At 39.3% G+C, this 16,447-nt stretch overlaps 1 protein-coding gene across 4 annotated transcripts in view; it reads right to left on the bottom strand.

Moving 5' to 3' along the window:
• Window positions 1-16,447, bottom strand: part of LOC125878988 (protein diaphanous homolog 3-like) — a 242,149-nt gene that overhangs the window by 189,181 nt on the left and 36,521 nt on the right. For all 4 annotated transcript variants that reach the window (XM_049560553.1, XM_049560578.1, XM_049560561.1 and 1 more), the window contains 5 exons: window positions 11,918-11,992; window positions 11,692-11,761; window positions 5,269-5,405; window positions 2,752-2,857; window positions 59-169 (listed from right to left, as the gene is read on the bottom strand). In XM_049560553.1, the coding sequence (XP_049416510.1) occupies window positions 59-169; window positions 2,752-2,857; window positions 5,269-5,405; window positions 11,692-11,761; window positions 11,918-11,992 (499 nt within the window). The remainder of the gene's footprint in view (window positions 1-58; window positions 170-2,751; window positions 2,858-5,268; window positions 5,406-11,691; window positions 11,762-11,917; window positions 11,993-16,447) is intronic.

Genomic DNA, 16,447 nt, shown 5'->3' with positions numbered 1-16,447 from the left:
TGTGTGTGTGTGTGTGTGTGTGTGTGTGTGTGTGTTTGTGCAGTTATGTTGTGCTTACCGGCAATATCTCTTTCAGGCCACAGCGCATAAATTCATTCCTGATGTGCAGCCTGAAGTCCAGCTCATCAGGGGATGTTACTAGGGCATTGATGAGCTGCATGCATGCCACCTGCAACACGAAGGGTACATGGAACAAAGGGAGAGGGAGAGAGAGAGGCAGGGAGGGAGAGAAGAGTGAGAGAGCGAACCAGAGAAAGAAGACGGACTTCTTCTTCCAGAAGTTGATGAAAAGCATGCCGGCATGCATTCTAAATGAGTTATGTCCCTTGGAAGCAGAGGACCATAACTAATGCATGTCTATTTTCTCCAGTCACCAACTTGGGGGGGGGGGGCTGATTTTAATATTAATGCAACAACTGCAGACCCATACACACAAAACTAACTAACAGTCAATTTAAGGGCAAACTCGCTCTTTTGGAAGCTGTTTTTCACTCCCCTATGAGTTTGGTTTACTGCACAGGGACCGCTGCATCCTGTGACTCTTCAACTAGCCCGGCAAACACAGACAGAAAAATCAATTATTGATCAGTAAAGCAATCCGCTCATGTGTGAAAAGAGGGTATGGCAATGCTAGAGCCAAGGAAGGATATTCAGATGTGTTCAGGTTCACTGTCAATTTGATAGCGCACCCTTATTTCTGCCCTGGCACTCCAGCTTAGTAATTACCTGTCTTCAAAGTAGCATTTTAATGTGGTGAGGCAGATAGGTAGCATTACAAAGTGTCACAAAACCTTTGCCTTGACCGTCAAGAAAACAATATCATTGTTATATTTAAAGATCACAACAACTATTTGAATGATTTACCACCATCCACATATCCTTTGGTTTCAGTATACACAAATTCATTTTAAGTAAAATCAATGCGCAGAGAGCTGAAACTTGCTGGAGACACATAATCAATAACAAGAGACAAAGGGGGAGCAAGAAAGATCGCCACAATGCTTTACATCATTTTTCATGAGTAAAATATCACAATATAGATGATATGTGAGTATTTCAAGTCTATTATTTGATTACAGCTCATACATTTTAATAAGTCATGGATGTATTTTCCCATCTAAATTAGCCTCAGCTTTGTATTCAGAATAATGCATAATTACAAATACATAAAGATGCTCAGGCTTTTAAAGAAGAAGCAGGCACCTTTGATTGCAGTGGTTCCCCCGTGTGTCTATTTACACTCGACTGTCTAAATTCACACTTTCCAAAAGCCAAAGGCTGCCAGGGGAGACTGTATGAATGTAGTCAAGTAGGACAGAGAGCCTTTGGCCACACAGTGCCATGGTTAGGATAACAGTATCTGTGCTTTAATAATGCATGGGGTTAAAAGGAGACCACGCTGTGTATTAGGAAGTGGGCAGTAATAACAAAGCATTCCTTCCCTCGCCATTTTCCTCTACTATTGCTTCAACCATCTTAGAGGGTCCCTGCAGTTTTGCACCTGTCAGAGGTAGTTACCGCAAATGAAATGCAAATGCTGCGGATAATACTACAGGGGGCAAAAAAGATAGCATCTTTTAATTAAGTTTAACATTGGTCATTGCACGAGAATACAAAACAACCAAAGGAGCAAATGTAATACATTCTGGAGTTTTATGCTCATCATCTGTGTGTATCTGTGTATCTGTGTGTGTGTGTGTGTGTGTGTGTGTGTGTGTGTGTGTGTTAAGTATTGGATGAATGATCACTCTCTTCACATCCCTCAGCTACCAATTAAAAATGCAGACAACATACTTTAATCATGAATTACATTATTGCGACACAAACGGATGCCATTTGCCATTTAAAGCAGCCCATATGCAATATCTCAAGTGTGTGTGTGTCAGTGAGGAGATGATGAATCTGAAACACGATGTCCACAAAGAGAGGGATTACATGTAAAGGGAGCTCGTGAGGTGATAAAAATGGGCAATGTGCATGGGCTGATGAAAATTTGTCAAGCCATACAGGACGTTAGGATGGATTCTGAATTTTACGATATATTACCATTGGATCAAGAAAAAGGGACATTTTATTTAAGTATAGATGAGACAAATGTGTGGTGTCATTGTTTTGTTTGTTTAACTGTTTTCTGCTGTTTTTTCCTGGTTCTACAGTATTTACAATATAAAGTGTTTCATAGCCTATAACCAAATGTTCTGTTTTACAGCCTATAACCAAATGTGACTGAAATGCTATCCGTATCATTAGTAAAGGTTTTTATATATGGCGACTTCAAAACATGGAGGGTCTTTTTCTCAACTGAGCATCTTACATTACATAGTGTTTTTGTTTATCACTGCAAATGGTAAAATCAGACAAGTTCAAGACTGCCTTGTTAGGTCACAGTTGCTTCTTTGATCTGCAAAACGAACCTTAAGTTGAACACTTAACCAACAGATTTGCACCAAGAGCAGTTAATAGGCACTGAGCATTGCATAATACAGGAACACATAAATTGGATAAACACAAGCTATATATATAGGCACTTCAATGTTGAGTAGATGAGTAGAACTAAACTAAACATTTCTTTGCCCAAAAAAGACTACCTGACCAAAGAGAAGTGTAAGTGACTAGACCTCTGAGCACAGAGTGGTTGTGGTATGTTAAAAATGGTCAACTTCCCACAGCCATTCCATATTTTGTTTCAAAGAAACCCGAGGGGAACAACAAGGTGTCAATGGCTGTACAGTACATTCACTCCGCACTTACTTGTAATTGAACCGAGCGATCTCTTAGTCCCTGCACAATGGGACTGAACCTCTCAATGGCTCGCCATTCCCCTGCTGTGGTGATGGCTTCAAGGACCTTTTCCAAACTAAATGAGAACATGAAATGCATGAGCGAACTATCTGGGAAAAATGAAGACATACATTCATCTGAAAAGATTGTGACCATGAGCTCTCTGCTCTCGCATGTATCAGAGGTTCCTCTCTCGTCAATTTGAGTGGACGGGCTTTTCCAGGGAATTTCATCACCTTCACTGCAGAACATGACTTAAGACTTGAGTAGAATAGTGCGGACAACTAACATGGATGAAATGTATATCAATAATTAAATAATTGCAATAACTAAATCAACTTCTGTTGAGTTATTAAAGCATATATTCTACTTTAAAATGCATACTGTGTTACTTTATTTTTAAATTACTCTCAAAATATCTCCTGAAATTAGTGCTTTCAAAATTTAACCATTAATTTTTGCTACTAATTGGAAATATTTAATGTGTCAAAGCAACTCGGTCCTTTTTACTTCCTGTGGTGGCTGACCTACATGACAGCGTGTGCTGACAAAACATACTATCCTGGCTAAAGCCTCTCTTTAAAATTCTGCCTGGCAGATCTTTGGAAAAACAAAAGTAATCTGCGTGCTTTGCAAAACCGAAAATTAATTGCCACAGAGGTACTTTATCTTTGACATATCACCTCAAAGCAAAACACCCCCACAAAAATAGAGGGCTTCTCCAATCTATAACACAGCAGTGTGGTATTTGTGTGCAAATATGGAAACCTGTACATGAGAAGGTAACTTATGTTTTGGCTAAATAGATAGCTAAAAACTGCAGCCCAATTAATGCAGTAGAAGAAGATGGACAGAGAGAAATCTCTGACATTGCATTCGGAGACACTGCTTATAATCTACGCTCAAGAGGAACCATCATGTCAAGAAAGCACACTTTGTCTGAAGGCGAAATGGCACAGACAGATGAACATGTTTAAGCAAGCAAAGGACGTTGCTCTCACAGGGGATCGTTGGACTTCTGTGAGTAATGACAACTACTTGGACATCACACTGCACGCCAATGATAAAGAATGGAGTATGAAATTATGTGCACCAACTAGTAATGCAGGGGAGAGTTTCTGTGGGTAGTTGCTGTTGACGAGTCATAGTTGTGAGTTGAGATGGCCTTCCAACAACCAAAAGTGGACGTAACTTTGTTGTTTGACATGATGTAGACTTGTCTGAATAATCACTTCCTACATTGATAAGCAGAAATTAATTCATTTAGAGAGGTAAGGATGCCCGTTATCCCTGCAGACAAACAGTCATCTCCAGCACAGACAAATCTCCCTTGGGGGTTAAGTCTAATTAGCAGCTTATCTGTAAACGACCTCTCAGAGCCAGTGGAGGAACCCCAGGTCCCCCCAGACAATTTTGATGATAATTAATAATGGTTATTGGGTGAAAAAAAAGATTGATTTATGATTGATTTACGATTGCTGATTTATCAACTACTTTTTGTGAATATTCCATGACAAAATTGCAGCAGCTGTGAATGCCCTACCTAGTATTTGAATTCAAACATAATTCCTTTGTGTCGATTCTCTGTTAATTCTGTGATTTTACATTTAAATGTCCATTATTACCAGCTTTAGCCTTGCAATTAATCACAATAAACTGTATTATATTATATGAAACTGCAGTCACTTTAAATGTCTCAACGTATATTCTGTGCAAATAAGTTCTGATTTTTTTTCCAAAATACAAGGCTAACACTGGATCTCCACTGAGCAAGACTCTTTTAAGACATCGTCAATATGCAACTGTATTATAAGGTGCCAGTATTGTGATACGTTCTTTGAGAGCGACACTGGCACTCACAAAATCACAGGCCTATCATTCTCTTACTCCAAACATTCAACTCTTGGACATTATGGCAACTCAGCCTTTTGCAAAGTGTTGGCTTTTGTATGCTTTACCTTTTATATTGTAAGCCCTGCAGTGCCTTCTGACTTTAATTGGTAGTTACCAGCTACTTTCCTCCAAGTGGTTGCTTTCTAATCTCCTGCTGTGCACCTTGGACATGCAACAACCTTCAAAAAGATCTAAAATTAAAAACTCTGATATCCATCGATGAGTTTAAGGGCATTGTAAAGAATGTGGTGACAGAAACATGTGCTTGTTTGTTTGTTTTTTGAGAGGCTACTATGTTTGAAAAGTTGTTTCATTGTGGATTTTCATATATGTTGTATTTGTTGCATTTTAATTGTGTTTTGATAGGCCTCTGCCTTGGCCAGGTCTCTCTTGTTAGAGATTTTTAATCTCAATGGGACTTCCTGGTTAAATAAAGGTTAAATAAGAAATAAACAAAAGATACTAAAGTGTGGCTGCTGGCCTAAACTAGGAGTCTTGCTTTTGTGAACTCAAAAAAAATGTCTTTAAGCATTAGAAATGCACTAAGACTAGATATGTTTAATGAATGAATGAATGAATGAAACCAGAACTTACGTGTTCTCTTCACCCACAATGCAGATGGCTGACAGCAGCTTTACCACGTCAGTCATCATGGCTGACTGGGTGGGATCAATGGCTCTTGCCAGTAAGGCAAGACTTTTCTCTTCCCCCAGGATTCGATCCAAGCCATACTGCATTGAACACAAACACAGAACATGATTACCCAGATAAACTGTGATTCTCTCCATTTGCAACAACACAAATACAATGTCCAGTAACCAGCAAAGTAAAACAGTAAAACCACATCTTATTACTTTAAGAACACACGATTGATTCAAGCTCAGTATATTTCCCTGCACTCCAAATTACCCTTGAATAAATGCCTGCCCAAAGTAAGACTCAAGGTTAACAGTGATTTCAGTTCCATCCATAATGCAGTGCTATTCAGAGGTCTGGAACAACACGATTTATTGTGCAAATGAACTTGGCCACCAGAAAATGTGATTAAATGCCAAGGTAATTATTAAACTCATTTAGAATAATTCTGCGGTGTGAGTCTTACTGTATGTTGTGCACTAAAGCCAACAAGAGAAAATCAATCTTGCAGCAACACCATCATTACAAATAACAATACTGTACGTGTTATTGTTAATACAGTAGCATGTGATAACAGCATTGTACAATGAAGAGGAGTCTGAGCAACATTCACAACTGTAATTGCTGCTGAACAATGAGGACTTGGGTTCATTTATTGTTTGTGGTTAATCTGCACAGAGGAAAATCAATTCACAGATGTTAGATTATGTTAGAAAAATAAAATGTTCAGGACAAATAATACATTACATTAAATTCACTTTGTGTAGCAATGAAAGGGGTTTTTATTTTACAAAGGAAAAAGTCAAAAATGTTTTAATCCTTTTTGAAAAGCAGTTACAAAGTGTACTGGAGATACGGCACTAACACAAGCACTACTGAGCACTCAAATCTTATTTTGTTTGCCTGTTTGATGTGGCCTTTATGCATCTGAAGTGGCAGTCAGCTAACCAAGATGTGTGGTATTTAGATTATATCTTTGTATCTGAATAATTATGTGTAAATAGATACAATGTTTGCTTGATTTGTAAAGAACATTAATGTTTTGTTGATTTTTCAGTCACACTGGGGCATCAGTGGCTTAGTGGATAAAGCAGGCGCCCCATGTACAAGGCTGTTGCCTAAGTGTCCTGGGTTCGACTCAGCCTGTGGCCCTTTGCTGCATGTCACTCCCTCTCTCTCTCTCTCCCCCTTTCACGCTTGTCTGTCCTATCGATTAAAGGCTAAAATGCCCCAAAAAATATCTTCAAAAAAAAAAAAAAAAAAAAAAAAAGAGCAGTTATTAAACGGCATACTCGTACTTTTGTCCTGACAGAGACAGTGGTTGCCAAATTTCTAGAATCAAGGAAAAATGAACTGTGTCAGTCCTCTGTCAACGCTCCAAAGACTAGTTGACACTGCTGGAGCAGGTTTGTCTCTTCAAACACACATGTCTCATGTACACACTACATCTTTTTTAAAGTACTTCGAGCAGCTGTCTCTATACTTAAGAAAACCTAGAGGATCTTCTAAATCCTCCATACCACTGTTTACATATACAGTACAGTGACCAAACTTGAAGTCACTGGGTACTAACAAAGTCCTGAAAATTAAATAGAAATAAAATCTGTGTGCTATATACAATATGCATTCATTGTAACACATACAACTAATCAAAACTGAAGAAATCATTTTTCGTATTACAGTTCAATCGTTCAAAGGGCAGTTTCACAGTGTTGTAACTTTTAGTGTTACATTATTACGCCACTGATGACAGACAAGAGAAAATATGCAACTGTGTGACTTGACGCAGGAAACCAAAAAGAAAAAAAAAAGGCTGCACTGACAGCTGGCAGAGAACACCTGTCTTCTTGGCATTGTGGGTACATCTTATCCCAAGACTCCTCTCTAGCCAGGGAAAGGTCTGGGCTGACAGAGAGGCCTACGGGTAAATGCTGGCGTCTGGCGCCTGTTGAGACGCAGGATTACATGAGACCTTACAGCACACTTTGTGCCAGAGTGCCTGTATATCTGTCTCCGTTGGGTTTTAGCTCCATGTGGCAAGATTTTTATTTATTTTTTTTTTTCTCTATAGCTACTGTGGACTAACAGCACACACGGAGGGAAAAGCTGAAGCATTGTGAAATAAAGCTACGTTAACAGAACATATTTTCATACACATGTGCTTAGGCCTGGGCAATAATTCAATATTACTGTCTACTGACCTTAAGTGGAATCATTTTATCACAATATGATCGTATTGTTTTATGGCTTTGCTAAATTGTTTTGCTTAATTTAAACAAACTGCACGAGCAAAATGTAGCTAATAAGATAACAAAATGAGTTTTCGAAAACTGCTAACATTGCAGGGAAGTCACAGACATCATTTTGCAATTTATTTGACTGTGTACAAAAAGGTTAAACGTATAACTGCAGAGCTCACACACTACACTCAAAATTTGAGCTGCTACCATCTGGCTGTCGATTTAGGGTCCCAGGGGCAAGCCAAGAGTCTTGTATTCCCTAATCCATACAGTCATAGAACACAAAATGACTGCAGCAGGGAAAACTTATTTTATAAGATGTGCTCTTTTATTATTTAAATAACTAACTAACTTGCAGTATTGTAAAGTGTATACTGTATATCTGTATGTTTTTAATGGTGTGTTGTGTTATGTGTATTGTATGTACCTTGTTGTACTTGGGAGAAGCCAAAGACATATTCCACTGAGGGGGACGGTAAAGTAAATCTAATTCTTATACATAATTTCAAGGGCATGGAGGCAGCTTACCCCTAATGTTGCTCATCAACCATCAGCTCCAGCTAAAAGTATCACTGACATCTAGGTCATCCATCTAAGTAAGCTAGCTATATACTCTGATTGTTTAAACAAATCCCCCAAACCTCACACTTTTTAAAAGGGTAGCCAGCTATTGCAGAATCATATGGTCAATTAGCTTCAGTTACAGGGTTGGTCACTCCACTGTTGACGCAGTTGTTAGGAATGTGTGTGAGACCATCTTGGAAAACCTGGTGGGGAAGTACATGCCCCGACCTTTGGAGGGAAGTTGGGCTGAATCCAAATGACCGGACTTCACTGCACTTGCAGACTCGCAGATCAGAAGGTCTGGGAGTGCTGAGGGCTGTCCAAATTTACAATTCAACCAGTTTACAAGGGTGCAGACTTCAGCAGACTTCACTGATTTAATTGCCCACAATTCATTGCAGTATGGACATGACGTGGTAGGTTGTTTTTTTTTCAATAGCTGACTAAAATTTAAAAAAAAAAAAAAAAAATGGTATGTAAAACAGTTACTATAACCCATTGAAATAATACTTGAATTGTGTAGGCCAGAAATAATATTCAATATCATGTGACAGAAATATGTAGAGATATAGGCTATAAAGGGTAATCAAAAAGGATTGTATTATTGAGGCCCACTCTAAAGGTCGTGCAGTGTATTGCCAAATATACAGGCTAGAAAAGTGGCCGAAAAAAACAACTAAAGAAGATTTTCTGACATAACTAATAGGCCTACCCAATTTATCTAGTCATAGTCCAGTCAAACAAACATCTCTGTATTTGAATGTCTCCAGTCTATGTGTTATACAGAAAAGTATTTTGTTCACTCACAAAACAACCCTGTATATTGGGTTCATATCTTGTTATCTGCAAGGACAGATGAGCACAAAGAATATGACAGCAGTAACATTGATTGTAATCGTCGCTGGAACATTTCCATGGCAATGACTAAAACAGTCTGGAGGGCTGTCTACCAGTGGCATGCAGTCTGTGCCCTTGCAGACTTAACATGATGACGGTGAACTTGTCACGTACGATTTAAGTCCAAGAGGCCTCAACCCGCAAGTCCAGAGGGTGGACATTTGGATTCAGCCTTAACTGCACTAGGATTGTCGATGGAAAGCATACAGTGACCTGGGCCCCTCGTCTCCAACGGATCCATTTACTACAATAAAGTGTTATCACGATGCTGGAATTTCAAACTTTAACACCTTGAAACACTTAAGAACTTGGGACTTACAAATGCTTGTCTGCCGAAATGTCAGCATCACGGCAGCCTTCCGCACGTCAACATTGTCAACAATTAATTTAAGAGTGCAAAAAATGTGGCACGTGTCAGGGGCAGGCAGGCTCAAAATGTTTACCAAACATATTGACATGACATAAATAAGGTTGGTGAGAGATGCAAAGTTTCAGTAAAATTTAGATTTATCACACCTCCATACCTTTTAGGCCTTTTCAAAATGTCATTTCTTTTTAAATGCTTCTATATGTAACTGTCTGCAACTCTGAATTTGTTTTAAACGGCTGTCTGTGATGCTCAATGTTTTGACCACACTCTGCTGTGGTTTATTTAGACCAAATAGTCCCAAGAGCAAAGGAGTCCCAGGAAGCTAGAAGTTTACTTTTGCAATCCTCTTGCATTTCCAGTGCATCTGTGAACCATCAGCAGATTTTTAAATTGACTTGATTAATGGTAATTATTTTTTGCCGCACATTACCATATTGAAAAAAATCTGCAAATAAAGTTATTTTTCTCTTGTTCAATCTCATCTCCTTCCCTCACTTACACTCTCAGTCACACACTCTCTCTCTTAACTACTAACTCAAGAATCAGGATGTTTTTCCATGCCAGCCAGGAACCTTAGATCTGTGCAAATGTGTCACACAGTGTCATCCAGATTGCATCAGAACATTAGTAAACTCCCCCCAATTGGCTCCATATTGTTGTGATGCTGCTCTTCTCCTCCACTGGTCATAAGCCCTTTGTAATTGAAATCCCAGGTGCCTAATTTGGTAATTGCATGAAAACACCAGATGTTGACGGGGATGGGGGGAAAATTACCCTTGGAGATCAGACCGAACTCAAAATATAAGAAGTTATTTTTGATAGATTTCTTTCCTGAAGGGTAAAAGGACAAAACGGACATATTAATTCTCGGATGAACATAGAAATAGTAACATTCTGACTTTGGGGACTCTTGGTGCTGTTGCATTCAACACCACATGTGCCCTTAATGAGCCTATGAAAGTTCATCAATCGCAGAAACCTCCATATGAAATTAATGTGTGCTTTTATGTCAATACTCAAGACGATAAACAATTAATGATATAGTATGTTGTTTTGCTGTTTTTAAATATCAAAGAATAGAGTCTTGCTGACTGAGTTCATTCTAAAATATATACACACTATAACATACCAAAAAAATAAATAAATGAAAAGGAAGAATGAAAATCATATCTCTGTATTTACAGGCTGACTGATGATATACAATATATATCTCTGTATTCTCTACAAAATGGGCTACATGTTTTCAGTTGCTTCATTATAACTCACAGGAATCACAGACAAAGTTCTTGTCTTTATCTGGGTACATTTTCCCCACAAATACAACATGCTTAAGTTTTTAAACACAAGCCTATGACATTTTACATTGCATTAATTAGCCTGGCAGCTAACGAACTTTTCCTCTACTCGTAGGAAGCCAGGGACAACAGCAACATTTAACAAAGGTAACGTTACAAAATTTGGCTCTACTACAACTCACAAGGTTCACTGACAAAACAACTGTCTTGTACTTACCACATTTTTCAAACAAATATAACATGCTAACATTATTAGCACAAGCCTATGGCATTTTACATTATATAAATTAGCCTAGCGATGAGCGGAGATTTCCTCTGCTCATATGAAGCCAGCTTAAATCACACACAAGACTTGAATTGCTATTTTGTGGAGGCTTTATTGTCTTCACAATTTATTGTTTCTTATCTGCGAAATAAAAGTAGATAAAAGCTTCGTTTCCACTGAGGGAAATGGTTATAGCCTACAAAAATAGACAGGAGGACTGTGTCGCCACAGCGTGTAGTTTCATATCCGGGGAGGTGCATGTCAGGCTACGGCTCTAAAAAGAGATGCTGGAGAACTTGTGAGTGAACGAGTGGGGCGGAGCTGTGCAGAGAGTGTGAGAAAGGAGAGATGCATACTGGTATCTGTCAAGTAATGCAACTTGACCCTATATCGATATAAACGGTGTTGTCTAAATTTATATCCTGCTTGAAAATATATTGTTATCGTACATAGTCGTTATATCACCCAGCTATATTATATATGCATATGTGTTAATGGTTGGACACTTTTATGTTGTCTTTTTTGTATGTTAACATTTGTGTTCTTTATAACATTGTGAAGCGTTAAGTTTTACTAGATGGAGGGTTCAAATAAGCCCACTTGGTTTTCTGCCTCTCCCTGCACTGTATACTATGTTAATTTCGTCATTTTTGTGTCTTTTAAATTGTGCAAAAATAAAAACTTATATAACAAATGAAATAAAGAAACATTATTACTGAGGTTTACTCACAAAAACTCCATTGTCATTACCTTATTGTTCATGAAGGCTTTGAGACACTGAACAACCTTATGTTGGTTCTTTTTGTCGAGCTTCTCTTGCCTAGGGACACAGGAGAGAAATGAGGAGCAGTTGGTCTCTGATGCACAGTATGGAGACTAGAAACTGTATGCAGAGTGTTTGAAGTAAGTGTTTGAATTACAGAGAGATGGGTGAGAAGAGTCTGTGCAAAAACACACGAGTGATGCATAAACTTACTGTTTCTTGAACAGCAACCTCTCCAAAATGTCCAGCAGCAATCCGAGACCCTCATGCCCGAAACTCTGCACCCAACTGAAATAACAAACATTAAATCAATATCACAACAGTGTAAGACTGACAACTGACAACAACACTTTCACACTCATCAGCCACTGTGGAAAGCTTTAAGACATAAAAACACATGTAGAATCCAGCACTTTGTGCTGGGGAGAGAGGCAGCCGCAGCCAGCGAGTGCATGCCTGTCAAAAACAACTGCTCTAAAATATTATAGACAAGTGGAAACAACAACTGGGAAGCACATTCAGTTGCAGTTAAAGCTATAATTATCTGTATAAATTGTATAGTCTGACCCAGTACTGACTTTGTGAGGCTCAATTTGTAAGAGTTTACAAAGCCAACAATGGTGCATTCATTTTATATACACACACATGATATAAAAAACATCTTTGAAAAGGTGTTTTAAATAATTGTGGTGAAGATGTGTATTGAGCGAGACATTTTATATTTGAAATCGAATTGAGAAAACTTGCTTACACTTTTAAGCCAATATACCTGCAATAAGATAATATGGGCTAATATGCAGGCATAGATCAAGCTCTAATTCATGTTGTGTAATAAAAGTCTGCACCCTGGCATAATGTTTAATGAGAAATGATTACCCTAAAAATGCTGAGAGAAAGTCAACAAAATCAATTTCTTAGACAAGCAATGACATTCAGACAAAGCAGTAAAGCAGTCTGTCAATGCTTATCCAATTTTTGTTGAGCAGGTAGCTTTAGTTAATCGACATTTCCTCACTGTATATACATAATAAAAGCTCGTCCTTGGATTGTCTCACACAAGACCGACTCTCAAACTGATGTAATACGACCAAAGCCATTTATTTATCAAATATATTAATGAAATGTACTTTGCAGCAATGCCAAACAGGCACATACTTATATGTCAAGACAAATCTGGGATTTTTTTCTGAGTGACATTTGTGAATTCTCCAAAGCAGGTTAAGCAAGTTCACACTGCTGCATTAAATATGCTATAGGAGGCTTGAATATTCCTGCTGCTCCTTATGTGAAAGTTGATTTTAGACACTTCTTATGGAGAAGGAGCCTTTGATGGATCCCTGGGACCGCTCCCTGTGATTAAAGGCGTAATATCGAAAGCTTAGGACTGACATATTATACAGGTTTTTCTTCCTTTAAAAGGGAACAGATGGATGTCCTTTCCATCCAGTAAAGGAGGCATAATTCGCAAAAGCCAATGCAATGTGTGTCTACAAAGAGAATCAAACTAATGAAGTAATTCCTATTCTGCATTAGCGCTGGTCGACGAATCAGACATTAATGACATATTAGCAATAGTTTTGTTAGAGATACAGAAGAAGGAACAGTGTTATCACCACAGTGTTTTTAATATGGTGTTTGTTAAGTTAACCAGGCTTTTTTCTTTAATTAAATGCTCAGCTAAGGTAATTGGACAATTTTTTAATCTAATGTTCGGCTTCCAGAAACCTTATACCTTTTCCAAGAGAACGCATGAATCTGAATGTACAGTAAAAACACACAAACAATTAATAGAAGGAAACTTAGGAAAAAAAATACTGTTTTCGTATTTGTCAGCCCTTCTTTGCCTTATTAAGCTTCTACTTGTACACTCGAGGCAGGTTAATTGTTTAGTGGTTATAATGAAGTCTGGCCTGGGCTACTAAGATCTCTCTGGATCCACATATTGTGTGACAACTGTTACAACAGCAACACAGAAAATAGAGCGTTCCCTTACATAAACCAAATACTTCCTTTAGTCTTCCCACTTCCAGATCACAATGGTTACAGGTTAAACCTGTACTTAACAAAGATGACGAAATAAAGGCTGTGTGTGGTGGAACAAGGCTGTGTGTGATAGCAGTCAATAGCATAACAGCAGCAACACGCTTTTGCCCAGTGAAAACCATTCCAATTCTGAGACTCTCTGGATACAATCACAAAAACCTTTAGGGTATGCAAAAACCTGAGACAAAGATAGCATGTGTGACATTGTGAGCAAATGCACCTCTCTACCTGAGTCTCTGAACATTAGCATTCAGTGTTTGTACTATTTTAATCAACAAGCTGCATGCTTCTCAGTATCAAATCTACAGAAATTCTCAAGATGACGATGTAAAATGGGAAGCTGATACCTGAATTAAATGTCTTGAAAGAGTATGGGGTGGTAGGTAGGTAGATGTGTTTCCGATTGTTGTGTTTATATGTCACATGGTAGATGCTTAATTTGTTTCACATTTTGTTTTGTTAACACCTTGATTGTACACAGTTGACAGGTGATTTCCATTTAACACTTTCCACCCAAAAAAAAGCTTTATTAGTGCTGATTAAGGTGCATTTCATTTGAATGTAGTAACTCTGTCTATGTGTGAGGGGAGTTGTTTTAAAGAAGGGTTACACAGCAAGTTTGACCGTGCATAGCATAAAGTTAGAAGGCAAAAGTTGATTAGTTTCATCTGAAAAAAGACCAATGGAACACTGCAGCTGCACTGCGGCAGCTAACTTACGTTTAAGTCAGCTAACTTACTTTAAATTGTATGTTTCAAAACAAAGTTACAACATGCATCGTCTCAAATATCTTAAATGTGTATTAGTGAGTATTGCACACATGTAACCATCCAATGTATGCTGGAGTTGGGCAATCATCTGTGTTATTGAGAGGTAGTGGTCAACATGGGCGGAGGTAAACATGGGTTGAGTGGCACCCTATGTTAGCAGGTTCGGCCATGTTTGCGGCGTTAGCCAGCAAGCACACCCTTGGGTACCTCTCTGCCTCACTCCCCACCTATGAGACTACTTCACCGGCACCTAGCACTGCCAGAGACGCACCTGCTGTGGCAACTCGAATTCAGTGGTAACCCACTAACACAGGCACTGGTTATAACATGTATAACAACAACAACTGCTCATCCAGCAGGAAGTCAGGGTTTGTGCTGGCTGAATTCAAGTTGCCAGAGCCGATAACCAAAGGTTTGTCCCAGAGCTGCTGCCTGCTCTCCTCCCAGCTAAGTGGCCTCATAGGCAGGAGTGAGGCAGAGGGACCACAGGGTGCAGTACAGTTTGTCTCTGGGAAATATGACAATAGCAGCTTGGACAATAGAAATATGGAGGACTGAATTTAATGAATTTACATATTGTTATGGATCTCACTGCTTTTTTTGCCAAGTCTCACCCTACAAAATCCCCCCCAAAAAAACACAATCTGCAGCTCCACATCCAGGGCTATGTGTACACTGGAAAAAGGCCAGCAAAGGGCCCTGGACTGTGGGCTTGAGCCCCGCCAACCTCTCACCCTTCCTCTGGTTCTCTGGCAGAGGAGCGGAGCCAGCATTTGTCAGTGGGGCTTGCTGAAGGCTGCTTAGGGGCTGTGGGATAAAGCCATGCGGCGGAGAGTCAATCCAGGGCCTGCAGAGCATGCTGGAGGTTTTACCCGGGTTGAAGAGGCAGTCATAGCGGATAAGAGGAGAGCAAAGGCCCGCAGAGCATGTTGGAGAACCAGAAGCAGCAAGGATGTTGGATCCATGCCCATGGCCAAGTGCCTGATGTCAGTTGTCCTCCAATGTCCACACACCCCTGGATGTGGAAGTCTATTGATGCCTGCCATCTGGTGGTGCAGTTAAAAAAGTCAAAAGGAAGGGCAGCACTCAATGTGAGCAGTCAGATGTTTGACCCCACCCAAGTTGAGCGCCTCCCCGTATTGCACATTGCAGTAACGGGGAAACTTAGTATTTCCTGACTGCAAAATCACTATTGAATGGCAGCTAGTCATCTGACACATCACAGCTCAGTACACACAGTACTTGCAAATTCAGTATGCTGGATATGTCTAATCTTTACTGAGAAATACAGCAAAGTCATTTGTACATTATCAGCCTTATTCTGGGAATCATAGATCTGGGCTTTGGGTCCATACTATACCTTGTGAGTTAGATGTAGGACTACGCAAGTCACTTGGGGAGAAACATTTGCTGCTTTTGATGTAACCGAGCCTCTATGTTTTGAAAAATGATTTGCCTAAATTAGGTAAGCCATGATGCATTGGGCTTTGATACGGTCAAGGGCATTCATTACACAAACGAAAAGAAACAACACTGATCTTGAAATGCTCCTGACATATACATATTTAATAGGAACGAATTGTTACTTTAAAATCACCAAGGCTTCAATTTTACCTGACCTCAGCTGTTATTAAAAAAAAAACAACTTGTCATCTGCCCTCCTCTTACAAAAGGAGGACAAGAGGCAGAGAAGCTGTGTAGGCCTCTGTATCATCAAGGTGTATGGCTGTCTGTGTAGGTGTGTGACAGGGTCAGGAAAATAAGGGATGCTGACAAAAACCGTCAATGCCATTCTGATAAAGACAGGGACGGCTGCTGCCAAGGTAGCTAAGTAATGAGGCTCTCATATTTGAGAAAAAAAATCAATTTAGCCTTCTCTTCTCACTGGGCCATGGCTCAGGCCATTCTAGTTATAGAGTAAGCAAGGCGG

The sequence above is a fragment of the Epinephelus fuscoguttatus genome, linkage group LG2, assembly GCF_011397635.1.
Source record: "Epinephelus fuscoguttatus linkage group LG2, E.fuscoguttatus.final_Chr_v1".
Classification (NCBI taxonomy): domain Eukaryota; kingdom Metazoa; phylum Chordata; class Actinopteri; order Perciformes; family Serranidae; genus Epinephelus; species Epinephelus fuscoguttatus.
Note: the sequence above shows the minus strand (reverse complement) of the source record. Positions and strands in the feature narration are given on the sequence as shown.